General features: G+C 42.7%; 1 protein-coding gene across 1 annotated transcript; it reads right to left on the reverse strand.

The window, feature by feature from the left end:
• Nucleotides 1–5,694: 5,694 nt before the first annotated feature.
• On the reverse strand, nucleotides 5,695–25,295 carry dnaaf3l (dynein axonemal assembly factor 3 like). The gene is made up of 11 exons (XM_078531980.1): nucleotides 25,198–25,295; nucleotides 21,011–21,153; nucleotides 20,014–20,107; nucleotides 19,717–19,874; nucleotides 18,595–18,771; nucleotides 17,612–17,734; nucleotides 16,660–16,782; nucleotides 11,578–11,854; nucleotides 11,010–11,124; nucleotides 10,050–10,124; nucleotides 5,695–9,225 (listed from the first exon to the last, which is right to left on the reverse strand). The coding sequence occupies exons 1-11, from the start codon at nucleotides 25,277–25,279 to the stop codon at nucleotides 9,078–9,080; spliced, it is 1,515 nt and encodes a 504-aa protein (XP_078388106.1). The 5' UTR covers nucleotides 25,280–25,295; the 3' UTR covers nucleotides 5,695–9,077.
• Between the last annotated feature and the right edge of the window lie 1,536 nt (nucleotides 25,296–26,831).

The raw sequence follows: 26,831 nt of genomic DNA on the forward strand, positions 1-26,831 counted from the left end.
AGAACTCCCTTACTATTTAACGAATAATGGCTGTGGCATCTTTTGTATCCACCTGAGAGGGCAGAGGGGCTCTCAGTTTAGCACCTCATCCAAACTATGATACCTCCAACGCTGCAGCAATCCCTCAGAACTGCACTGGAAGTGTCAACCTAGGTTATTTGCACTAATCCCTGGAGTGTGATTTAGGGTTTATCAGCTAACAAAGGTGTGGTGCTTTTGAAGAAGCAGAGAGTCATATCGACTCAAAACGTTAACTGTTTCGCTTGCCACAGAGGATGCCAGACCTGCTGAGTATTTCTAGCGTTTCTTTTTAACGTCAAATTTCCAGAATCTGCAGCATTTTGCTTTTATTAAAAAGATGATAGTGTTTGCTTGACTCTGGACGAGCATAATTAGCCTGCTTCACAGTAAACATTCTTGAGGTTAAGCATAAAAGTTATGGGCTAAGCTGGCAGTATGACAGCAGCTGAGTGTCAGACAAGAGGCTTTCACAAGTATCTCAACCTCACTAAGCCGACAGACATCTTTGTGGGTGGTAAGATGGTGGTGGTGCATGTTGAGCAGCACCATTTTAACTCACTGTTGTGGTAATGCCTTCAGGGGAATCATGCCTGGAATAAAGGGGTGTGTTTACGTAGGGGAATCATGCCTGGAATAAAGGGGTGTGTTTATGTAGCAGTCAAGATGCAGATCATCGTGCGATTCTAAACGCAAGAATTTATTTCAACTAGGTTCTTAGGTATTCTGGGCAATGCTAGTAGGATGATCTAGACTGGGCAATGTCAGTGGACTGGTGCCAAGTGGGCACTGGTAGGAAGTGATATAGACTGAACAATGCTAATCAAGTGATACAGACTTAGCCTTGATCATTTTTCCCCTCCCTAACCCAAAGGTGTTGAGGCCAATTGCAGCCCAACTGAACTCAGCACAGAGCAAGAATCAAACCTGGGACAATCCAATCTGCATGGCTTAATGCTGCACCAGTTGCTGCCTTTACCCAATTGGCAGTTGCGGGAGCTTCTTGTTGTATCTCCAACCGAATGTGATGACACCAGTCCCCCAGGGCTCTGATAGAAATAGTTCCCTTTGAAGTTTCAACTTTAAAAGGAGTCAACTCTGCTTCTTGATTAACATAATAAGATTTTATTTTTGGCCAATGAGTTGGATCATGGACATTTCAAACAGGTGCAGTGTATTTTTATTTTGAGCCAACTAACAGATTAATGTGGGCTGAGCTGAAACTGAATAAAACACCACACAATGGATTATAAAGGATTAGCTGCAATGGGTGAGAAAAGTTCGCGATGAGTGGGCATTTGTCTCATGTTAAAATGTGCATGACTTCTATTCTAAATGTTCTTGTCAACTTGTCTTCATTTGTGATGCAAGAGTTGAAGTGCAAATCAGCGACATGTTTAATGACAGGTTTCCCCGCTTTTCTCATCCCCTGCTAATTTTCTCCTCTTCTGCCTTAGAGACCCAACCCCTGCTAGGGTTTAGCTCCAGTGGCACCAGCAGCCCTCCACTACACATCCAAATGCATAGCCTTCATGTGAGAGCTTGGACTGTGATTGTTCAATTTTGACACAGTTAAATCTCTGGCTATCCACCCTCCAGCCATTGAAAATGGTTTATCTTTGTTTACTCCATTTAAACCCTTCATGATTTTGAACACTTCTGTCATATTTCCTCTTAGCCTTCCCTGCTCTAAGGAGAACAGCCCCAGCTTCTCCAGGTGATCCACTACTATAATTTCTCATCCCTGAACCGATTCTACAAAATATCTTCAGCCACCACACCAAAGTCTTTGCCTCCTTCCTAAAGTGTGGTGTCCAGAATTGGACACAATACTTCAGCTGGGGCTAAACTAGTGTTTATATAAGTTTAGCATAACCTTTACATACCATTTACCTTCAACTTGCTGCACCTGTATGCTTGCTTTCAATGACTGGTGTACCAAGGACACCCAGGTCCCTTTGTACATCCACATTTCCCAATCTATCACCAGTTAAGTAATATTCTGCATTCTGTTTCTCCTACTGAAGTGGATAACTTTATACTTATCCACTTTATACTGCATCTGCCATGTTTTTGCCCACCCACTCAACCTGTCTAAATAGCCTTGAAGCCTCTTAGCACCCTCCTCATCACTCACATTCCCACCAAGTTTTGTGTCATCAGCAAACTTACATTTGGTTCCCTCATCCAAATCATTGATATATATTGTGAATAGCTGGGGCTCAAGCACTGATCCCTGTGGTAAAACCAGTAGTCACTGTTCCACTACTCAGGAGTGAGGCCTGGGGCATATCAGCCATGATCTTACTGAATGGTGGGGCAGGCTTGAGGGGCCGAATGGCCTACTCCTGCTCCTATTTCTTATGTTCTTTGGCTTTTACACACTCTGCCTCTATTCATGAAGCTCATTATCAAATATTATCAAATCATCATCAAACATTAGACCGTTTTCCGCGGTGAGTATTGCTGTATGAACAGTTCATACAGATCAGAAGGTCAAGTGTCCAATTGCTCTCAGTATCGATCTCAACTGCAGTAGCAACTGGGGAGTTACAATTCGCTTGTGTCACCAGGATTGGAGATGGAAAAATCAGCTGATATTTCCATTTCTGATCTATATCTGGTGAATCCTATTTCAAGTTTGTATCCAGGGAACGAGAGAGAAAAAAACACCATATACAGCGTCATTCACAACCACAGGATGTAGTGTTTTACCGCCAATTAAACTATCTTTGAAACGTAGTCACTGTTGTAATGTAGGAAAATGTGGCAGGCAATTTGTACACAGCAAGGTCTAGCAATGAGACCATGACTATTAGATGTGTAATAAAAACAGAAAATGCTGGAAGAACTCAGCAGGTCTGGCAGCATCTGTGGAGAGAGAAACAGAGTTAACGTTTCGAGTCCGTATGACTCTTCTTCAGAGCTGAAGAGAGGAAGAAATGTGATGGATTTTATACTGTTGAAGTGGGGGGAGGGGGGGCCCATGGTGGAGTGGAGCAGGTGGAGCAAAATAGAAGGGCAGGAGTAGGTGAAAGCTCAGGGGAGATTTGACAAAGATGTCACGGACACAAGACAAAGAGAGTGTTAGTAGTGTTAAAGGCTAAAGAAGGTGCTAATAGTGGCATCAAGGTAAGGTCGCTGAAATCCATTAGGTGTGTGTTTGTTGTGATGTTGGTTGAGGGATAAGTACTGCCAGGACACCATGGAGAACTCCACTGCTCTTCTCCGAGGAGTGCCATGGGATCTTTTACACTCATCTGAGAGGGAAAACTGGGCTATGATTTAAAGTCTTATCTGAGAAACGGCACCTCTGCCAAAGCTGGGCTCCGTTATTTCAGCACTCAAAGTGTCGGTCTGAATTATTTGCTCAAGCCTTTGGAGTGGGACCCTTAAACTTTTGACTCAATCTAGGCTGATACCCGGGGATAAAAAAAAAAATCAAACTATGCACCAAATATGGGCCAAAATCTTGAGAACTACAGTAGGAAGGCCATTGACTTACAATTTTCATGGAAAAGCGAACTGAATCATAGAACCTGATCCCCAAAATCAGACACGTCTGCAGTCAAATGTTTAGGTACACAGTCACAGGCTGTCCCTGGGTCATGACCAATGCTCCTTATGGCCAGTCACCAAATGCCAATTATTTTTTAATTTGTTCATGGGGTGTGGGTGCCACTGGCTGATGGTGAGCAGCCTTCTCGAACCGCTGCTGTCCATGTGGTGTCGGTATAAATCCACAGCGTTGTTAGGGAAGGGGGGGGTTCCAGGATTTTGACCTAGCGACAGTGAAGGAATGGCGTTAAAGTTCCAAGTCAGGATGGTGAGTGGCTTGGAGTCACTTCCAGGTGGTAGCGGTCACGGGTTTGGAAGGTGTTGTCGAAGGCCAATGCTGATGACTGCCCAGGTATGACCCCACTCCCCGCCCCCCCCACCCCCCCAATTATTTTCCTTCAACTGTTCAATGTCCTTCCTGTTCGAGGGACAAGTGTAACGGGATTCAAAACCTGCCTACTGCAGTCAGTCATCTTGATCTGTTCACTCTAACGATTTATATGTATAGATCACATGATAAACTTCCAGTTTACAGGACATCTAGAACATTGCTCTTAATATAACACCACCATAACCGAAACACAGCAGTAATGTACAGCAGCACCACTAGTAGGTATAGGGTAGTACTACATTCTGGTTCAGGAAGTATCTGGTCTACGGATAATCCCCCATTTAGAGCCCTTTCTAACAAGGCAAAATTTTAAGAGCAGCTTTGAAAATAGGGAACTTTACTGTATAGCGCTGCCGGCCACGACCTCGATTTAGCCTGGTTGATGAGTTATTACCCCGCATGAGTTATTAGAAGAGCGCCAAAATTCGGTTTCAGTTTCAACACTCATCCAGTTTACAGAATTCCTTTTTTTGCCGCTTTAATAATTTCACGACGACCCAAATGTTTGTCAAATGCAGTGCATTGGAGATTATATATTGAGCCTTGCAGTTTCCAATTTTCAGCGAAAGAGATTAGCTGCAAATGAAGCTGCTTTTTTTTTCCTTCTTGCACTAGAAGTTGTTTTTAGGGTGACTTCGACGACAACAACAGTGACTGCTTCAGGGTACACAGCACCTTGCTGCTGCTTCACTCAAGAGCCTGGAGCCTGGGAGAGGCGAGGATACTGCGTTGCATTGGGTGGGAGGTGGCTCTGAACATATGGCATTTTTTTTTGGTTTCATTTTATCTTTTAACAGCCAGGCTCTGATCTTTATTTTTTGGTGGGAGTGGGGAATGACAAGAGTGCAAACCCGTCGCCTGACCTGCCAGGTTTCTGTTTTTAAAGATGCATTGACAATGACCTCTCGGTTTTAGGCTTTTTTTTCAGGTAGCGCTTCTGGTGTCCGGTTCCAGGGAGAGAGACAGTGGGCGACGCTCTGTCTAGGGCCGGAACCAGAACCAGAACCAAACTTTTTTTTTACATATTACCTTGTGGCAAAATTGTTTTCGTTTAGCGGGTTTTCGTTTAGCACGCTGTTTTTCCGGGGACACGTTAGGCGCGCTAAACTGAGGGATGTCTGTAATTCTGAAACTCACTGCAAATTACACAAAGATGCAGGCTCCTGCTAGTGGTGAGTTGTGCGAGCACACGGGCGATGTTACAGCGGATGCTGTCAGCAGTGCCACTATTGCCTGTAGCTGGCAGTGCTACATATTGGAGTTAACAGTGAGACTTTGCTCCTCAGGGTCACAGTCATATATCTATATCCGTGTGATGATTCAGGTGTGAAAACAAAACAGAGAGTCTACACTGAACCACAGAATTGTTGCACACCGTGTCTGAACTGAACCCCAAAAGGGCCATTCCGCCCGTAACCCTGAACATTCTTCCTTTTCAGATAACAGTCCAATTCCCTCTTGACTGCTTCGATTGAACCTGCCTCCAACACGCTCTCAGGCAGTACATTCCGGACCTTAACCACCCGGCGCATGAAAAAGATTTTCCTCATGTCGCTTTTGCTTCTTTTGCCAATTACTTTAAATCTGCGCCGTCTGTTCCTCGATCCTTTCACGAGTGGGAAATGTGAACTTGTCTTTTCAGATGCTAACAGACCCGGCATTTATATCGGTGGAGAAATTTAGGAAAGAAAAAGAGACCAGAAAGGAACACAGACAGAAGCAATGGACCAGAAACTTTTTAAAGTGCTTCTCAGACCATGAATTATTTCCAAAATCCTTTTAAAATATAGTATATAGGGAGACCATTCAGCCAACTGTTATTCTAGCTTTCTAAAAGAACTATCCACTTAGATTCATTCCCCTCCCCTCACATATATATATATAAAAGGTATTCCCTTTTAACTTTTTTCTTGATGGCTTAGCTAAATCACCAATTTCTCCCACACCCAGAAGAAGGTGTATTAAATGAAACTTTGGTGCATCACCACAGCGACATTTACCATTTAATTTTGAAAGTGTTGACTGTCTTGTCAGCTGTATTCAACCATTCAGGAAAGAAAAATCAGACTTGCAGTAGGAGGCTAGTGAACAGAACTCCGTGCATATGTTACAGTACCATGCGCTGAGCTTTATCTTTCCAAGTACAGATGCAAGCAACCTAGGCTCCTACTGTCTCCATATGCCACACTGCACACCCCATCTAGATGCTGCTCCACAGAGGAAGTCACAAAGGACAACAAACAGTGAGGAGAATTGGTAAAGTGTGCAAATATACAAATATAGGGATATATACATATTGAAACCTTTGATAAATAGCATTGCCGCAGCTATGTTTACTGATTCCAGTTATTAGGATTGTTTCAGTGATGCCTTTCCATGTCAGATGGACTATGCTGTGACAAGAGTTATATTGGTTGACAGTTCCTATCAAACATACAGTGATGCTACCGAGGCAAGTTCATATGGATCAAATGTAATCCAACAGTGAATGCAATTGTCAGAGGTCACATCTGCAAAACAGAGTTGGGGGTAATTTAATTGTTTGGCTACATTATAAAATGGGCAATGCTGGATTAGTCGACAGTTATACACCTAGCTTAATTTTCATTTCTACTGACTTCAATAAAAAGGATAATTGAGAGAGGTATATAATGGACAGCTGATCCAATTTGCTCCATCTTAAAACCGTCATCAAAAGTTCATATTATCGCTGAGCCTCTTAATTGAAGGGCTGAGTGATGCAGTTGATTTAAACTTTTCTTGACTGTACTGGCTTAACCAGTGCATACTTCCTTATCAATGGCAAACTATGGGTTGCCACTCCCCATTTCTTGTGAATCAGTGACATAGCTTTCAACTATCTCAGTCCTACTCTGTAGCACTCTCTCTCTCTCTCTCTGAGGTTTACTACTTCTTTCTTTATTCTCCCAAAGTCTTCCCAAAACCAAAAACATTGATCTTAGGCCTTCAGTCACTTCCCCTAGATCTTCTCCTCCTGCTCTGTGTCTGTTTCTGCTAAGTGAAGCATCTTGAGACACTTACTAAGTTAGAGGCACATTACAGATGCCAGCTGCTGAATCAGCAGGAGAGTCACTTTCAGGGTTTTACGTACCAACTGTGTATCGAGGGAACAGAGATACTAAGGCTGAATGATTATATCCATATCTCTACATGAATATAGGCTATACCCTGAGAAAGTCATGACTGAAAATTTCAATTGCCTGGTCAGCCAGTCCTGTAGAATCTTAAACAAGGAAACCTGTCAGCCTCTCAAAACAGTAAAAACGACACCATTGAGTGCCAACACTTTTGTGAAGCCCATTCTACTTTAAACAAAAGATACTAAGAAATTAAGATGGGAATAAAATGAACAAATAAAATCCTGCGGGTGTACGGGCCCCGTCAAATCCCATTGGATTTAGCAGAAGGGCAGCATGTGCTTCAAAATGGAGACCCCACATTATCGGAGCATCAAGTTGCATTTCTCTAGCACTCCTCATGTTTAGCAAGACAGCTCAAGGGAACTTCACGGGGCAGTAACCAAAGGTGGGAGAAATGGAGGTGCAGAGTATTTCTTAAATGGTGAGAGTTTGGGAAGTGTTGATGACCAAAGTGTCCTTGTTCATAGGTCACTGAAAGCTAACATACAGGTGTAGCAAGCAATTAGGAAGGCAAAAGGTATGTTAGCCTTTATTGCAAGAGGATTTGAGTACAGGAGTAAAGATGTTGTGTTTCACTTGTATAGAACCTTGGTTAGACCACACCTGGAGAATTTAATACAGTTTTGGTCCACTTACTCAAGAGAGAATATACATGCCGTAGAGGGTGTGCAGCGGGGGTTCACCAGACTAATTCTTGGGATGTGGGACTGTCCTATGAGGGGAGATTGAGGAGACTGGGCCTGTATTCTCTAGAGTTTAGAAGAATAAGGGGTGATCTCACTGAAACTTACAAAATTCTTAAGGGGCTATACAGGATAGATGCTGATAGGATATTTACCCTGGCAAGGGGGGGTGTCTATAACCAGGGAACACGGTCTAAGAATAAGGGGCAAGGCATTTAGGGCTGAGATGAGGAGGAATTTCTTCAATCAGAGGAATTCTCTATCCAGGAGGGCTGTGGAAGGTCAGTCATTGAGTATGTTCAAGACAGAGATCGATAGATTTCTAGATACTAATGACATCAAGGGATATGGGGATAGTGTGGGGAAATTGGCGTTGAGGTAGACGATCAGCCATGATCAATTTGCATGGCGGAACAGACCCGAAGGTCTGAATGACCTGCCACTGCTGCTATGTTCTTAAGACACCAAGCAGGATGGGGAAAGGAGGAAAAAAAAGGAGGTTGGGGGTAAAACAACAGACAAGGAGGGTCTTAGGAAGTATTTAAAGCTGAAGGTGGGGTGGGGGGTTGAAGTCCCAGACATTGGGGTGATTGATTCCTTGGAACACTTTCAGACACCCAACTCATTCCCAATGAAATACTAAGATAAAAGCAAAATACTCCGGATGCTGGAAGTATGAAACAAAACCAGAAGATGCTGGAAAAACTCAGCAGGTCTGACAGCACCTGTGGAGTGAAAAACAGAGTTAACGTTTCCAGTCCCTATGACTCTAAGCTAAGCTTTGAAGAAGAGTCATACGGACTCGAAACGTTCACTCTGTTTTTCTCTCCACAGATGCTGTTGGACCTGCTGAATTTTTCCAGCATTTTTTGTTCTTGTTTCATTCCCAATGAATTTTAGTTGACACCAATGGGGAATCAGGGAAGCTTTCAGCTGGAATGAAATGTTCTCAGACATAGTCACTGTCAGAATTAATCCGTTGTCATACAGAATTCCAGATTAGTTTTAAAAACTTAAATCTTAATGTAGAAATTGTTGTAAATAATAATTTTCAATCACAGCACCACAAGCTTGAAATTATAATCCGTTCAGTTGGTTGTTTTACAATGATGTTCATGTGCTAAGACCTGATGTGCTCCCATTAGAATGTCCCAGTGCCATCACCTCCATTTTTAAAAGCATCAGGACAACAGGATGTGATAGCAGAGATGTTTGCTGCCTCTGTTTTACTCAGCTAACCTCTGCCCTCATGCTGGATGATCAAAGTTATGGTCCACTCTTCAGTTCAAATCGTGCAAATGAGTCCTTCTCGTCATCCACATTCCCAAAAGGTACGAAGCCTGCCTCCTTTGCCATTTCGGTTGCACGGTTGGCAAACTTGGTTACCAGTTCCTTCCGCAGATCCAGCATAAACCTGGTGAAACAAAAACAGTATTAGTAATTTCAAACCTTTACAACACTCTCCTCCAGTCTGAGCAAGCCACAGTCACAGAGGAATGAACTCTCACTTGCTCCTGTACAGTAAGAACTATTCAAAATCTTAATAAAAATCGAGAAATATGTAATAAATATGATAATAATGAATACTAACTCTAAAATTTACACTGGTGATTCACTGCAAACTTTTCTTTTGCTTGAGCCCACATCAGAGCTTCACTAAGAGGCAATCAGGTACCTGGAGCTCATCATGAGCAACTTTGTTTGGAAACCAGCTCATCATACAATGTGAGTACATTGGCACCATTCACCTGATTGCAGTATGAATATACAGCAGACCTTATTGTATGATTTCAGCACTTGGAGGTGTGGAGTTTCAGTACCCTCTGTAAGTAACCCTTGACACCAAAGTTGCAATAGGGCGATCCTTGTTAACGAGCAACAGAAATGTACCAGTGCTCGATGTTGGTACACTGTTTAATTTTGACTGTTTAAATTCTAGCAGTACCTCAGTGCATTAAGTCTCGATTCTGTTGATCTGTAGCTATGCTTGGGCAAATGGGTTTGGTCGCCATGGGTAGAGATTGTGCCTGACATGTAGGGCAAGCAAATACACTACCTGTGTGCAGACCTTTAAACAAGTCATGGTTTTCTGCATGTGTCAGATGCACTACTGACCAAAAAATTCTTCAATTGAAAGGAACCAAAGCACAGCAAGAAAGTGGAGAGGGACTGAAAATCATGTCTGCGATCAATGTAAGGACCGTTTAAGGGAAATATCACAAGCCACAAAAAACTTACTTTGTCAATTCCACAATTAGAGTTGCTTGTGGTGCAGTGATCTGCTTCAACTCTGGTATTAGCTGGTGAATCATACTGGGAAGAAAATTAGATAAAAATTAAAGATACAGAGATAGAAAATACATGAAATAGCATGAATGTGAAATAGAAGGAGCAGAAGAGCAACAGAAAGCAGGAGACAATGAAAGCACAAAATCATTAGAAATCAAGACAGAGCAGAGTCCACATGAGAAGAGAAGGGAAAGAATGCTGAAGGATGATCTGACGAAAGGAAAACAGAACATATATAGGAATATGCACTAATGGAACTACTAAAATAAAGGTGCTTACAATACTGAGAAATAAAACTCACAGGGCTCAATTTTCACAGAATGGAGTTGGCTCTGGAGGCCTTTAAAAATGATGGGCGGGATCCAGACGTGGAAGTCCTGCCCCCATTTCCAGATGTCTTTGATGTGGTTAGTGAATAGAAGTTTGTTTTTACAGCAGATTGACCGCTTGAGGGATTTTAAATTTTTTGATTCGGTTTCATGAATGAAAGATTTTTCTCTTAGGCTGTTAGAAGTTTATTTATTTTTTCACCTCCACGTCTCCTGAGGTCTGCCCATAGTGGATACTGGGTGAGTGGCTGTGGAGGGTGTAAGTGGGCATGGAGGTGGCATGGGGGTTGGTTGGGGGCACGGTGAGGGCTAGATGGCCTAACAGCCTTTTGCACAACTGGGCCGAAGTCTCAGAGAACCAAGGTGGGTCTTCTAGCCAGCCCTCCTCGGCACGCCTCCCTTCCTGGCCACTTCCGAACTGCCTCCAAAGGTGGAGGATCCGGCTCCATCTTGTCCCCGTCTCCCCAGAATGAAAATTTGGCAGGCAGGTGCCCTTTTAAAGGAGACTGGTCTACTGAATCGGGAAATTTCCTGACTCTAACTACCCAGCTAGATGGCGAAAATACGGCCCACAATTTACCCGCAGGAAAAGTAGATCACATTAAATCGATTACTGTAAATGCTCTTTTTACGAAGCTCTGTTACACAGTTTACTGGCAGGAAATTAATCTTCACATCTGGCAGGGGGAGGTAATCTGAGGGAAGAAAGAAAAATGTTGAGGAACTGGAATTTCTCACATCTACCCAAGCCGACAGATGGAAACCAGAGTTGCCAGAGAACCACTTGAAATAATCACAAAAAACAAACTTTCTTGTCCAGATTATAGAAACAAGGTGAGTGTGAATGTCAATATGAATTTACAGCAAGTAAGGAAGTGCTGGATTCCAGGGTCAGTGCTATGAAGTCTGAAATAAGTCATGGGAGTAAAACATGTTTTTGGTAGTGTCCCTCAACTGATGTCTTGAACTAACCCAGATATATATATATATATAATGAAAGTCAAAAAACAGGGAATCTTGTCTTCTGTTAGCCCGTTCAAATTGCAACTTGTGTAAATCATAGATAACAATTAATTATTGACAGGAACATGCACAGGATAAATGTTCTGGGTTTGATCCCCTCCCCTGAGCATTTCTGTAAACCGTACCATATTCAGCAGTACCGTTCCCTCCACTGGACCCTGTGTTATCCACCTCATTGTTTTGCTTCACCATTCCTTCCTCTAACACAATCCCTGACTGCTGATGTGCAAGCGCCGATTTGTCCTTTATGTTAGAAGAGTCATTTTCCATCTCGCTTTCCTCTTCTTCTGTAATCTCACTCAAGGTGGCCTGTTCCATTGGTTGCAACAGTGCATATCTCTCCTTAGCAACCAGCTCATGGAGCAAGGCTGTTATGTTATACTGAGAGATATCCTGTGCTGTCTGCAGAAGAGAAACATGATCAACCTTTTTTGTACATGTAAATTATGCACTAAATACCCGAATTATGCACAAATGTAGGTGTGCCATAAGCAGTTATTATCATGATGCTAGGTAGCTGATTGGTGAGTAAGTCTACTTTACTTTCTAATCTCCAGTTTGTAGTAGATAGTCAAAAAGTAAGCTTAAGGTATGGCAGGGCAGCTCAATTGTGCGGAATGCCCAACCTGTGGCACGTGGGGAATTGTGGCACTTCACATGGCCATGCAGGTGTAATCAGCTGCAGAAAGTTGGGGCGGTGGAATTTTATGGTGGTGAGATCTTACGGTCCCTCCGAAGTCAATGGACTTTTGAACAGCTCGCCGCATTTTGCGGCCCTAGCCCCGCCATGAAGAGGCATAAAATTCCATCCTTGAGCTCCAGGTTTTGGAACTCGAATGGCAGCTCGAGCCACTCTGACACATTCGCGATGCTGAGAACTAGGTAGATAGCATGTTTATGGAGGTGGTCACACCACAGGTTAAGAGCATGCAGGCAGAGAGGAAATGGGTGACCGCCAAAAAGTCTAGGAGGACCACACAGGTAGTGCAGGAGTCCTCTGAGTCTACCTCGCTCACAAATTGATTTTCCATTTTGGATGCCAGTGGAGTGCAGCAAGAGCCAAGTTCGAGGCTCCACGGGTGGGAAGGAAGAAGAGGGGAAGAGGAATAGTGGTAGGGGATTCAATAGGGGAACAGACAGGTGTTTCTGCAGCCGCAGATGTGACTCCAGGATGGTATGTTGTCTCCCCGCTGCACACCAAGGTCCCTCTGATCCTCTCTACTTCCTAGGGTCCTACCATTCATTGTGTACTCCCTTGCCTTGTTAGTCCTCCCAAAATGCATCACCTCACACTTATCAGGATTAAATTCCATTTGCCACTGTTCTGCCCATCTGACCAGACTGTCTATATCGTCCTGTAGTCTAAGGCTTTCCTCCTCGCTGTTTACCACACCACCAATTTTTGTGTCATCTGCGAACTTACTATCATACCTCCTATATTCATGTCTAGATCATTAATGTACTCTACAAACAGCAAGGGACCCAGCACTGAACCCTGCGGTATGCCACTGGACACAGACTTCCAGTCACAAAGACAACCTTTGACCATCACCCTTTGCCTCCTGCCACTGAGCCAATTTTGGATCCAATTTGCCAAATTGCCCTGGATCCCATGGGCTCTTACTTCCTGACCAGTCTCCCATTCAAGACCTTGTCAAAAGCCTCACTGCAATCCATGTAGGCTACATCAACTGCACTACTCTCATCTACACACCTAGTCAGCTCCTCAGAAAATTCAATAAAATTTGTTAGACATGATATCCTCCTGACAAAGCCATGCTGACTATCTTTGATTAATCCTTGTGTCTCCAAATGGGGATTAATTCTGTCCCTCAAAATTTAAAAAAAAGTTTCCCTACCACTGATGTTAGATTCACTGGCCTATAGTTCCCTGGTTTATCCCTACTACCCTTCTTGAATAATGGTACCACATTAGCTGTCCTCCAGTTCTCTGGCACCTCTCCTGTCGCCAGAGAGAATTTGAAAATAAATGTCAAGGCCCCTGCAGTCTCCTCCCTTGCCCCCCACAGGAGCCTGGGATACATCTCATCTGGGCCTGGGTATTTATCTGCTTTTAAGCCCGTTAAAACCGCTAATACTTCCTCCCTCTCAATGCTAATTTGTTCAAGTATATCACAGTTCCCCTCCCTGATTTCTAAACCTATTTCATCCTTCTCTATAGAAAATACAGATGCAAAGTACTCATTCCAAACCTCACCTACGTCTTCTGGTTCCTCACATAGATTGCCACTTTGGTCCCTAATGGGCCCTACTCTTTCCCTGATTATCCTCTTGTCCCTAACATACTTATAAAATGCCTTTGGATTTTCCTTTATTTTACCTGCCAGTGTTTTTTCATGCCCCCTCTTCGCTCTCCTAATTTCTTTTTTAAGTAACCCCCTGCACTTTCTGTGCTCCTCTAGATCTTCTGCTGTTTTGAGCCCTCAGTATCTACCGTAAGCTTCCCTTTTTTTCCTTATCCAATCCTGTACATTCCTCGACATCGAGGATTCTCTAGACTTGTTGGTCCCACCCTTCACCTCTACCGGAACATGTTGGCTCGGCACTCTCTCTATTTCCTTTTTGAATGACTCCCACTGGAGGGACATTAGAAGGTCATCAATTGAGGCCATATGGTTTGAGCTTGGGAGGGAAAAAAGGGCAAGTCACCCTATTGTGTACTATAGGCCCCCAAACAGTCAGAAGGAGATTGAAGAACAAATATGTATGCAAATCTCTGAGATGTGCAAAACCAGTAGGGCAGTGATAATAGGGGATTTTAACTACCCAATATTAACTAGGATAGTTTTAGTGTGAAAGGAATGGAGGGAACAGAATTCTTATGGTGCATTCAAGAGAACTTTTTGGCCAGTATGTAGCAAGTCCAACAAGAGAGGTCGGGGTTCTGGGCTTAGTTTAGGGAAATGCAGCTGGGCAGGTGGAAGGAGTGACAGTGGGAGAGCCTTTTGGTGGTAGTGCTCATAATTCAGTTAGTTTTAACATAATTATGGAAAAGGACAAGGATAAAACAGGAGTTAAAGTTCTAAATTGGGGCAAAGAAAATTTTACTAAACTGAGGAGTGATTTAGCAAAAGTGGACTGGAAACAGCTACTTGAAGGTAAATCACTGTCAGAGCCGTGGGAGGCATTCAAAGGGGAGATTCAAGGGTTCAGAGTAAACATGTTCCCACAAAGAAAAAAAGGGTGGGACGGCCAAATCTAGAGCCCCATTGATGTCAAGAAGCTTACAGGGTAAGATAAAACAAAAGGAAAGCTTATGTCCGACATCAAGAACTCAATACTACAGAAAGCCGAGAGGAGTATAGAAAGAGGAGAGGTGAAATCAAAAGGAAATTAGGAAAGCAAAGAGAGGGCATATTGGTAAGCAAAATCAAGGAGAACCTAAAGATGTTTTATCAATACATTAAGAGTAAGAGGATAACTAAGCAAAGAGTAGGGCCCATACAAGACCTAAAAAGGTAACCTATGTGTGGAGGTGGAGGGTATGGGTACGGTTCTTAACGAGTACTTTGTACAGGATCTTCACAAAAGAGGGGGACAACGCAGACACTGTAGTTAAGGAAGGGGAGTATGAAGTATTGGATGTGATAAACCTAGGGAGAAAGGAAGTATTAAGGGGATTAGCACCCTTGAAAGTGGATAAATAACCAGGGTCAGATGAAATGTATCCCAGGCTGTTAAAAGAAGCCAAGGAGCAAATTGCAGAGGGTCTGACCATCATTTTCCAATCCTCACTGGATGCAGGTGAGGTATCGAAGGATTGGAGGTCTGCTAACGTTGTACCGTTGTTTCAAAAAGGGAGCGAGGGATAAACCGAATAATTACAGGCTAGTCAGTCTGACCTTGGTAGTGGGCAAATTATTGGAATCAATTCTGAGGGACAGGATAAAACGGTCACTTAGAAAGGCATGGATTAATCAAGGTCAGTGAGCATAGGTTTGTTAAGGGAAGGTCAAGTCTGACCAATTTGGTCGAATTTTTTGAGGAAGTAACAAGGAGGATTGATGAAGGTAGAGTAGTTGATGTGGTCAATATGGATTTTAGCAAGGCTTTTGACAAGGTACCACATGGCAGACTGGTTAAAGAAAATAAAAGTCCATGGGATCCAGGGGAATGTTGCAAACTGGATACAAAATTGTCTCAGTGGCAGAAAACAAAGGGTAATTGTTGATGGATGTTTTTGTGACTGGAAGGCTGTTTCCAGTGGGGTTCCACAGGGCTCAGTGCTAGGTCCTCTGCTTTTTGTGGTATATATTAATGATTTGGATGTAAATGCAGGGTGAATGATCAAGAAGCTTGCTGACAACACAAACATTGGCCACATGGCAGAAAGCGAGGAGGATTGCTGTAGACTGCAGGATGATATCAATGGACTGCTCAGCTGGGCAGAAAAGTGGCAAATGGAATTCAACCCATAGAAATGTGAGGTGATGCTCTTGGGGAGGTCAAACAAGGCAAAAGATTACACAATAAATGGGAGGATACTGAGAGGAGAGGAGGTGAGAGACCTTGGAGTGAATGTCCACAAATCCCTGAATCTAGCAGGACAGATTGATAAAATGGTTAAGGCGGCATATGGAATCCTTTCATTTATTAGCCGAGGCATGGAATATAAGAGCAGGGAGGTTATGCTGGAACTATATAAGTTGCGCCACAACTTAAGTACTGTGTGCAGTTCTGGTCACCTCTTTACAGAAAGGATGTAATTGCACTAGAGAGGGTACAGAGAAGGTTTACGAGGACGTTGCCAGGACTGAAAATTGCAGCTATGAGGGAAGATTGGATAGGCTGAGGTTGTTCTCCTTGGAACAGAGGAGGCTGAGGAGAGATTTGATTGAGATGTACAAAATTGCGAGGGGCCTTTAGCAGAGAGATCAGTGACTAGGGGGCATAGATTTAAAGTGATCGGTAGAAAGATTAGAGGGTAGATGAGGAAAGAATTTTCACCCAGAGGATTCCAGAGGGCCTGGACTCATTTAAAAGGTGTCTGATATGCACCTCAAGTGCCGTAACCTGCAGGGCTACAGACCAAATGCTGGAAAGTGGGATTACGCTGGGTGGATTATTTTTTGGCCGGCGCAGACACAATGGGTCAAGTAGCTTCTTTCTCTGCCGTAAACTTTCTATGATTGCCATCGTAAACATACTGTCATAATGCCAGTAAAATAGAAGGATTGGTTTGTCACCTTTATATGGGCGCCATTTGCTGTCTTCAGCAAAGATTGTTCCTCAGTTTCAATTCCAAAAGCAATGTATGGGCTTGTGACAATATCTCCCCAGTAACCACGGGTAGGAACCTTCTCCCCTTTCTGTAGAAAAAGAGTGCAATATTCACAAGTAATTTAGAGAAATTAATTTCTGCTAACAATGCTATGGATAAAAATAACATCCTGTTGCCTACTTCCTGTAATTGCCTCTCTGCTTGTTTCCCACTCTTTAATTCTGTCCATCTTTGTTGGTGTCTTCCACTCTTCCAATTAGTCTCTCTATGGCTACCTTACTATTTATTCTCGTAATCTATTTATAATGTCAGTTTTTTTCCCTACCTGAGTCTTTCTTTATATTGGTCTTGTCTTTCATCTGTATGGTTTCAGTCTCTATATGCCTCTAGGTCTTTGCCTCTCTTTCTGTATGACTCTCACCATCTCCTTTCCTGCCTAGCCTCCTCACCTCAGGAAAATTGTACAGCCAATCACAAGCAAGTTCTTTTCCCTTCTTTCATGGTGGGAACTTTTCCCGATTCCCCCCCCACAGAATTCATCCTCACCTAATGTGTGCACGTCTGTGCACACGCACACACAAAGTTGTGTATTATCAAGTAAGTGAAGTAGCAGGAAAATGCAACATCTGATCCCTTCCTTTCATGTTGCAAACCCTTGAAGGAAGTGGAAAATGTTATCACATGAAAGTATGTCTTAGGGAGTTGAGCCAAGAGTACTGACCCAACTCTTTCAGGTCAATATATCTGAATTGCTATCTTCCCTGTTTAAAACCCATGCAAATGAAAGAACATTGCTCCCCAACAAATACCAATAAAAACTAGCCCATCATCTAAAAGTTACCAATATACCCCTTTTCTTTCTACCTAAATTTATACAAATTATACAAAACAGATGCTTGGCTTATTCTTGAACGTACATAATTCAAAAGCAGCCCAGAAGCCAGCGATTTGTTCGGTACATCATACAACCCCTCACGAACTTCAAATGCCAAGCCTTTATCTCTCCACTGATAGTATTGTCGATTGTTTATTACACGAGCCTATAATGGTACAAAATTATGAAGAAACATAATATGGACAGCACAACAGTGATCATTTATGACTCAGTTCTGGTAAGATGAAAAAAAAGCCTGTGGGGATGAAAGCTTTCAGCAAGGCCACACACATATAGGAATTTAGAAAGGAAATATAAAAAAATGAGGATAAAATCTATTATTTGAAAAGAGAGACTCAAACATGTCTGTGCGCCTTGAACAAATTATTCCCCAGCTTCTGCCTTACCTGAAGACTACAGGTTTCGGTTTCCTATGTGAAATGTCACAGGAGATTAATAAGTAAAGTGTTAAAAACCTTAGTTCTGCACATATTTTGTGTGTCAATTTTTCCCATTTGAAAGTTTCCTATGTCCAAATGTACAATGGAAATTGCCTATGTAAATAATCATTCTCATATTACATTCTCCCAGCAGCAGAGGCATTGCAACGTCTCAGTTTTGTGCACTACAGAGGAAGTCAAGGCTCCAACCAAATTTACCTTCATGCTTTCCAAAGTGCCCCAAATTGACAATGTCATAACTATGATTGTCCAAATTCATCTCAATAAACAGATCAGTAGGCTGGCGGTAATGCTTCATTTACACTAACACCCAATAAGCTTTTAACATTTTAATTCAGAAAGTTTGGCAATCCTGCATTATCAATCTGAAGCTCAAGATTCCTGTTTTTAAACACTGAAATTCGATTTAAAACCAGATCTTAAACATCAAAAGTTTCTACTAACCTAGCCAATGAGAGAATTTTATGTCTTTTCAGCGTCAAATATTTTGGCTGGTTTTAACGCATGATAAATGGTGAACGTACTGAAGTGCTGCACTGCCCACCCAACAAGCTCGAATACTTACCCCTCGATCATGCAATTTCATATGCAAGTCCCAGTCGTAGACTCCTTGCTTAGAGTCGTATCGGTTGCCCAAGTATTGTCTGTTTCGTAAATCCCACATCCGACTGATCTGAAAAACCTTTTGATCAGGATTCCTCCAGAATTTAAAAATTGCTTCCAACTGATCTCTCTCTTTAAACTGCAAGAAGGTGCAAGAGAGAGTCTTAAAATTGCAAATTAAACTCTTACAGGAATTCATACATTTTGGAAAGGACTTGTTAAACAATGTTTGTACCACAGTTCCAAACTTCAATGATCTTATCGAAAGGATCAGTTCGCACATCGCTCCTGAGGTACGCTTGCCACTGGAAGCCATGGTAGTATGCAACCAGTGACTCCCCAGATGACTTATAGTGCAATCTTTGTTATACATGATGCTCAAGCTTGTGACTGTTGAATCCAAAGGCCATAAAATTTTGATGCTAAGGAGAATTGCTATTACTGGAGAGATCAACATAGCCTACTCATTTAATGTGAACAAAACCATTAATCATAGGGTTTAATTTGGGAATTTCCGCCAGAACCCAGGAAAGGTGGTCATGAAAGAGAAAAGGAAAGAGAGGGAGAAAGAGAGAGAAAACCAAACAGTACTGATCTGCAGGCTTATTTTTATCTGAATGGATAAAGTGAATGGAAAAATCTGCTCCGGAGACATTCGTACATTTAAATTTGTGTACAACACAATCTGGTTCTGACCTGTTTCCAAATATGCTCACTTCTACAGTATTGTACATCAAAGACATGAAGGCAGACAATAAGCTTATGTAAAATGATACATGTAATTAGCTAAAAGAACCAAGTACAATTGATCAAAGATTATTGAGGCAACATAAGGGATGCTCACATTTCAGTAAGCTACACATACAAGTCATCATGTTTAACTTGCAATGACGTGAAACGAGGAATTAAAAAATGTGTTTGTAACGTTATGGTTCTATGAGAATAACATCCGGATGGAAAATAAACACCTCCTACTGTGTTGTAACATTGAATGAAGTGTTCTCTTCCATATGTAAGTAGCATAGCTAAGGGAAGGGTTTGGACCTGTGTGAGAAAGGCACTAGTGACTATACTAGCTTTCTACCTTCAGGCCCGACATGTCAATCATTGGCAGTTTCTTATGAAGAAAATCAAGGTCTGTTACGTAATGAATGAAAAGGTTAGCCTTGTCCTGCAGGTAGGCTGCAGTCTGACTCCGTATCAGACTATTACCAAACAACTCAAGCAGGAATTCACTCTTTTCTGCAGAAATAGAAAGGGAAAAAAAAACAGTGAAGATGCACAAATGTTTGAAAAACTTAAAATAAAGAAAAGCACCATAACTGGTGAATGAGAGTGCAGTTTGGTGTATTTCACAATAGAGTAGCAAATAAACGTATACCTTGTAAACCCATCTGTCCTGGAGGTTCTAAAGCAACAGTGAGAAAAAGAAGATGTCGGCCTATCAACTCCAAGTTATTCTCCACAATGTAGAACTGGCATAAAGAAGAAACGAAAATGTAAATCTACAGCAAATATGATTGTAAAATATGTAAATATATAACATATAAGGAGGTTTTGTGACACAGTGGGTAGCGAAACTACCTCTGAGCCAGAAGCTTTGGGTTTGAGTTCCGCTTTGGGACTTGATGGTTCATAATGCGGCCAAACAGGTTGATTATCAACCTGCAAATCCTTCCAATACAATATGGTAGACAGTAAGAGAGGGAGAGTCTCAATAACCGTCTGGCGCTGCAGTGCAACAGCCTCCCCACCTTAAAAGACTTCATGCACAGGTGCCGGGGGCTGTACTCAGTGACAAGAATCCTTCACACTTTGAGGGACTACAAGAGAGAGAGACAAAATATATAACATATATCTATAAAAAAATGTTAAACATAATCTAAGAATGTACCAACAAAAAGATATTATTTTAAAAATTAGCCCCGTTAAATGGAAATATTGATATGTGAGGATCTCTGTTCTCACCCTGTGACCCACAAGACTGTCTGCTACAGCGCAGGATGTATTCCTCACTATGACGATTGTGACTTTCTAGCAAGATGTGAGAAAAGAGCAGGGAAAATTGGCCATTAATCGTATTCTCCCACACCCATGCCAGCTGGCCTCAGTCCTTTCAGCTAGAGAGGGAGAGAAAAAAAGCCAGTATTCCCAGTTCTGATAATCAAGCGAATGAAGGCTCATTAGAAAGTGCACACATGTGAATGGACGAGGGCAAGACTGGCTCAGCTTCTAGAGTTGAATAGCCTGATGACACTCACTGGCGGTGCAGTCAGGGTTTGTGGTTTGATATTTCAGCAGGAATCAATACCTTCAGGAGGAAAAGGAAGTAACAAAAGTTCAAAAAAAGATTTTGCTTCTTCTGGTTCTTTACTTACATTAATCTTTCTCCGTGGCCAGCGGTGAGCCCGGGAGATAGTTGTTAAGAGATGTCGGCTATCACCAGCACCAACCATGAGAATATTCAGTTCAGGAACATTATCATCTTTTGAGCTCAGAGCCTTCATTGAAGCAGTTAAACCTGAGAATAAGGAAAGCCAGGATTACACTAAATACATTGAGAAGAACTGGGTAAAGGTGAATTTTGAGCAGGTTCAATGAAGAGTCCATGTCCAAATGCAGCAAGACCTGGACAATATCCAGACTTGGGCTGAGAAGTGGCAAATAACATTCGTGCCACACAAGTGTCAGGCAATGACCATCTCCAGCAAGAGAGAATCCAGCCATCGCCCCTTGATGTTCAATGGCATTACCATCACTGAATCCTCCACTATCAACATCCTGGGGGTTATCATTGACCAGAAACTGAACTGGACTAGCCATACAAATACTGTGGCTACAAGAGCAAGTCAGAGGCTAGGAATCGTGCGTCGAGTAACTCACCTCCTGACTTGCCAAAGCCTGTCCACCATCTACTAGGCACAAGTCAGGAGTATGATGGAATACTCCCCACTTGCCTGGATGAGTGCAGTTCCCACAACACTGAGGAAGCTGGACACCGTCCAGGACAAAGCAGTCTGCTTGATTGGCATTACATCCATAAACATTTACTCCCTCCACCACCGATGCACAGTAGCAGTAGTGTGTACCATCTACAAGATGCACTGCAGGAATTCACCAAGGTTCCTTAGACAGCACCTTCCAAACCCATGACCACTACCACCTAGAAGGACAAGGGCAGCAGATAGATGGGAACACCACCACCTGGAAGTTCCCCTCCAAGTCACCTTCCTGGCTTGGAAATATATCGCCGTTTCTTCACTATCACTTGGTCAAAATCCTGCAACTCCCTTCCTAACAGCACTGTGGATGTATCTACACCACATGGACTGCAGCGGTTCAAGAAGGCAGCTCACCACCACCTTCTCAAGGGTAACTAGGGATGGGCAATAAATGCTGGTCCAGCCAGCAAAGCCCACATCCCGTGAATGAATAACAAAAAAAGGAGGGCATGCCAGGAACAGCACCAGGCATACCTAAAAATGAGGTGTCGACCTGGTGAAGCTACAACACAGGACTACTTGTATGCCAATCAGCAGAAGGAGCAAGCGGTGGATAGAGCTAAGTGATTCCACAACCAACGGATCAGATCTAAGCTTTGCAGTCCTGCCACATCCAGTCGTGAATAGTGGTGGACAATTAAACAACTAACTGGGGGAGGAGGTTCCACAAATATCCCCTTCCTAAATGACAGCGGACCTAGAACATCAGTGCAAAAGACAAGGCTGAAGCATTTGCAACAATCTTCAGCCAGAAGTGCCAAGTGGATGATCCATCTCGGCCTCCTCCTAAGGTCCCCAGCATCGCAGATGCCAGTCTTCAGCCAATTCGATTCATGCCACATGATATCAAGAAATGGCTGAAGGCACTGGATACTGCAAAGGCTCTGGGCCCTGACAATATTATGGCAATAGTACTGAGGACTTGTGTTCCAGAAATAGGCGCACCTCTAGCCAAGCTGTTCCAGTACAGCTACAACATTGGCAAATATCCAGCAATGTGGAAAATTGCCCAGTTATGTCCTGTTCACAAAAAACAGGACAAATCCAACCCAGCCAATTACTGCCTCATCAGTCTACTCTCAATCACCAGCAAATTCATGGAAGGGGTCATAGAGATCAAGGCATAATTTGACCGAGTGTGGCAACAAGGAGTCCTGGCATAACTGGAGTCAATGGGAATTGGGGAAAAACTCTTCTGATTGGAGTCATACCGAGCATGAAGGAAGATGGTGTGGCTGTTGGAGGTCAATCACCTCAGTCCCAGGACGTCACTGCAGGAGTTCCTCTGGGTAGAGCTTAGGCCCAACCATCTTCAGCTGCTTCGTCAATGACCTTCCCTCCATCATAAGGTCAGAAGTGGGATGTTCACTGATTATTGCACAATGTTCAGCACCATTCGCATCTCTTCAGATACTGAAACAGTTCATGTCCAAATGCACCAAGACCTGGACATCATTCAGGCTTGGGATGATAAGTGGCAAGTAATATTCATGCCACACAAGTACTAGGTAATGACCATCACCACCAAGAGAGAATCCAACCATCTCCCCTGGATATTCAATGGCATTACCATCGTTGAATCCCCCACTATCAACATCCTGGAGCTTACCATTGACCAGAAACTGAACTGGACAAGCCATGTACTGTGGCTGCAACAGGCTGAAGACTGGCATCTGTGATTTTGGGGACCTTAGGAGGAGGCCTAGATGGATTATCCACTTGGCACTTATGGCAATTCTGCGGTGAATAACGCACTTCCTGACTCCCCAAAGCCTGTCCACAATCTACAAGGCACAAGTCAGGAGTGTGATGGAATACTCTCCACTTGCCTAGATGCGTGCAGCTCCAACACCACTCAAGAAGCTCAACATCATCCAGGACAAAGCAGCCCGCTTGATTTGCACCCATCCACCGCTTTCAACATTCACTCCCTCCACCACTGACGCACAGTGGCAGCAATGTGTACCATCTACAAGATGCTGCAACAATTCACCAAGGCTCCTTCAACAGCACCTTCTAAACTTATGACCTCTACCACTGAGAAGGACAAGGGCAGCAGATGCATAGTAACACCACCATCTGCAAGTTTCCCTCCAAGCAGCACACCATCTTGACTTGGAACCATATCAGCCGTTCCTTCACTGTCGCTGGGTCAAATACCTGGAACTTCCTCCCTAACAGCACTGTGCGTGTACCTACACCACATCGACTGCAGTGGTTTAAGGATACTGCTCACCACTACATTCTCGAGTGCAGTTAGGGATGGGAAATAAATACTGGCCTAGCCTGTGACGCCCACGTTCTGTGAAAGAATGAAAAAAAGGCATTATTAAAAGCACTTCTGATGATACAAACCTCTCTATCTTCTCCCCACTGCATTTGAGACTTTTATTTCGGACTTTTATAAGCTCTGGATCTCAAATAATCAAGGATTATTGAGAAAATATAAGGCGATGCTTACATTTCACTAAGCTCCATAGAAACACATCATTTATCATGTTTAATCATAATAATGTGAAAAAAGGAATTTAGATAAATAGTGTTGGTAATGTTTCAGTTCCATGAGATCTCAATGGACGACATCTGGATGGAAGATAAACCCCTGCATGCTACTGTCTCCAAGTAAAGTTTGCAAGAATTGTTAATGGTACATAATGTACTATGCTTCCATTTTGACTACTGCCCAAGGTATTTATTGAATAAACTCATTATCAGAATATTCTAGTGCATTAACCACACTGACTCAAAAGGAAGTGAGTAAAAGCACTTGGCCTATGGCATTATTTATTATAATGTGATGGCAGAAGACAGCACTGAGGATTATCCAACTCAAATACACTTTATAGTTCAGCTTGGAGGCCAGGCGTTTGACTTTTCTTGTCTCTGCCATCTGAAAAATTATGCGAGTTAATCCAACTAAAAGATCATCTATTTATTATTAAAATCAGTATATTGTTATCTCTCCAGCTTAAAGGTCCTATGTCAACAGTTCCTGTGAGGTTTTCTATGGGTCCATACCAATTTTTCCAATTTATTTCCTTTTTCTCCCATGTTGGATTTAATCCCATTAATCCCATTTTCTGACTTCACAGCTGCTTCTGGACAGGGAATTTCCTTCTAAGTATAAATATTCCCAGCCTGATCCCGTCCTTCAATCCTTGCTGACGTTTGCAAAATCTTCCAAAGGCATAACTACTCCTTAAGATGTCACCTTAAACCGGAGTAAGCTCTCATTTTAAAATATTCCTAACCCCACTCCTTTCCTCCTCATCCACCCCTGCGATAAAAAAAATTGATTTTAAAATGCCGAGGAGTGCTTTTAGTGTGAAACAGGAGAAGCAGATTTTGCCTGCATTTCGCATGCAGCTCCATTATTATAATCTTGATTTAACTACAATGAGGCAGGCACAGTTAAGTGACTCGCAATCCTGCTGCTCAATCCTACCATTAACCGATTATAAAATCACTTCCACTCACTTTGCTGCAACGCCAAAATGGAGAGTTTAAAGGAAAAAAAAATGTTACTGCGTTTAACTTGCACAAGATTTTCAAATCCTTCTCACCTTTTCCTTGGAAATCCATTGCTGGGCTGAACCCCCACCAGGTCACCGCTCCAAACCCCTCCCCAGTGCCACAGGCTGTCATCCCTTAATATGAGCCTGAGGAATATAAAAACAATTATATTAAATACATTTCAACACTGTGTCAATTAAGCTCAAAAGACCCCGAGTTTCCAATGTTATTTCCCAATTTTAAATTTCAATCACTGGCCTCCCAAAAGCTAAGAGTTCATTAATACTGCAGAGTACTCAATCTCTCTTCTATAGGATACTGACTAAACACATCCAGGACTTTAGCTCCCCCCTCAGCCACAGTGCTGCCAGATATAACTCTGAACTCCACCAGTTCGGGTATTATTCATATAACCAGCTGCAATAAATAGCGATATCCCGGAGATTCAAGGTGTGTAAAAAGGGTGATTTTGTCCCATAATTTCATGGATTTCAGAACATTTTGTTAGAAGCTGAATTGCAACATGAGACTCAACGAGCGTATCCAACTTTAATCAATAAGACACAGCCTAAATACGTGACTTGGATTAAACCAGCTTTATAAAACGAAGGCTGAGTGATTGGGACAGCCAATGCAATGGGAGGCAGTCCACCAGATCCCCACTTGCCCCCAGTGTTTCCAACATCTCCCTCTAGAAGTAATGAGGGAAATATCCAATATGCTCGCAAATGTGATAATATGCAAAGATACAACATCTGGCATATTTTCTGTTATTTGCACCTTAGCAACACTGGACAAGACCTGGCATCCAGCTGAGACAGCCAGTTGGAATATAATTGACTCCAAGCCTGTGCAAATAATGAATAACCAATTACTTATGCTTTGGTGCTAAACTTTTAAAAGAATAAAAATGCTTATTGAATTTCTACCGGCAACACGGTGGCTTCCATAAGTGCCACACTGTGACATGGTTCTGGGACCTTCTGTAACCCTTTTTTGGGCCCCCATTCCAGGAGTGCTCCTCAGTTGAAACCCTTATCCATGTTTTTGTGATCTCCAGACTCGATTATCCCAATGTTTTCTTTGCTGACCTTCCTTTATCCACACTTCAACTTGTTCATCAATGCCATCCTTGCTCACTGCCTCCAACCCAATGTTTAAACATAAAACGCTCATCTTCAGTCCCTGTATGGACACTTGCCCTATGTAGTATTACTTTCTGTGCCACACCCTTCAACCTTTGGCCTCTTGAGCATTGCCCTCCCTTCCTGCTCTCTTTAAAAAAACTCTCCCCCAAAAACCCTCTGATCTCTAGCTTCCTTTAAAAATCTTAAAACTCAGCTTTTCTCCCAAGCTATTGATTCCATTACAACAGTGCTTACATTTTACAACTACTTGGCTATGAAGCCCTTTGTGACATCTGGAAGTCACAAAAGATGCTGTATGCAAACTCTTTTTTACACATTTCCTGCTAAGTCTTGGGATGTTCTGTATGTTAAAAGTGCTAAATAAGTATTGACTGTTGATGATCTTGCTGTTGATACTGTTATGTGAAAGCCTGTCGTGGACTGATTTTCTGGAGAATTCCTTTCCATCTATCATTTGGCCTTCTATCAACAAGGCCTGTATGTAGAGAAAGAGAGAGTGCAACATGCTCACACTGCAGCATCTATCAGGCAAAGCA

This window comes from Cetorhinus maximus, chromosome 29 (assembly GCF_964194155.1).
Source record: "Cetorhinus maximus chromosome 29, sCetMax3.hap1.1, whole genome shotgun sequence".
Classification (NCBI taxonomy): Eukaryota; Metazoa; Chordata; class Chondrichthyes; order Lamniformes; family Cetorhinidae; genus Cetorhinus; species Cetorhinus maximus.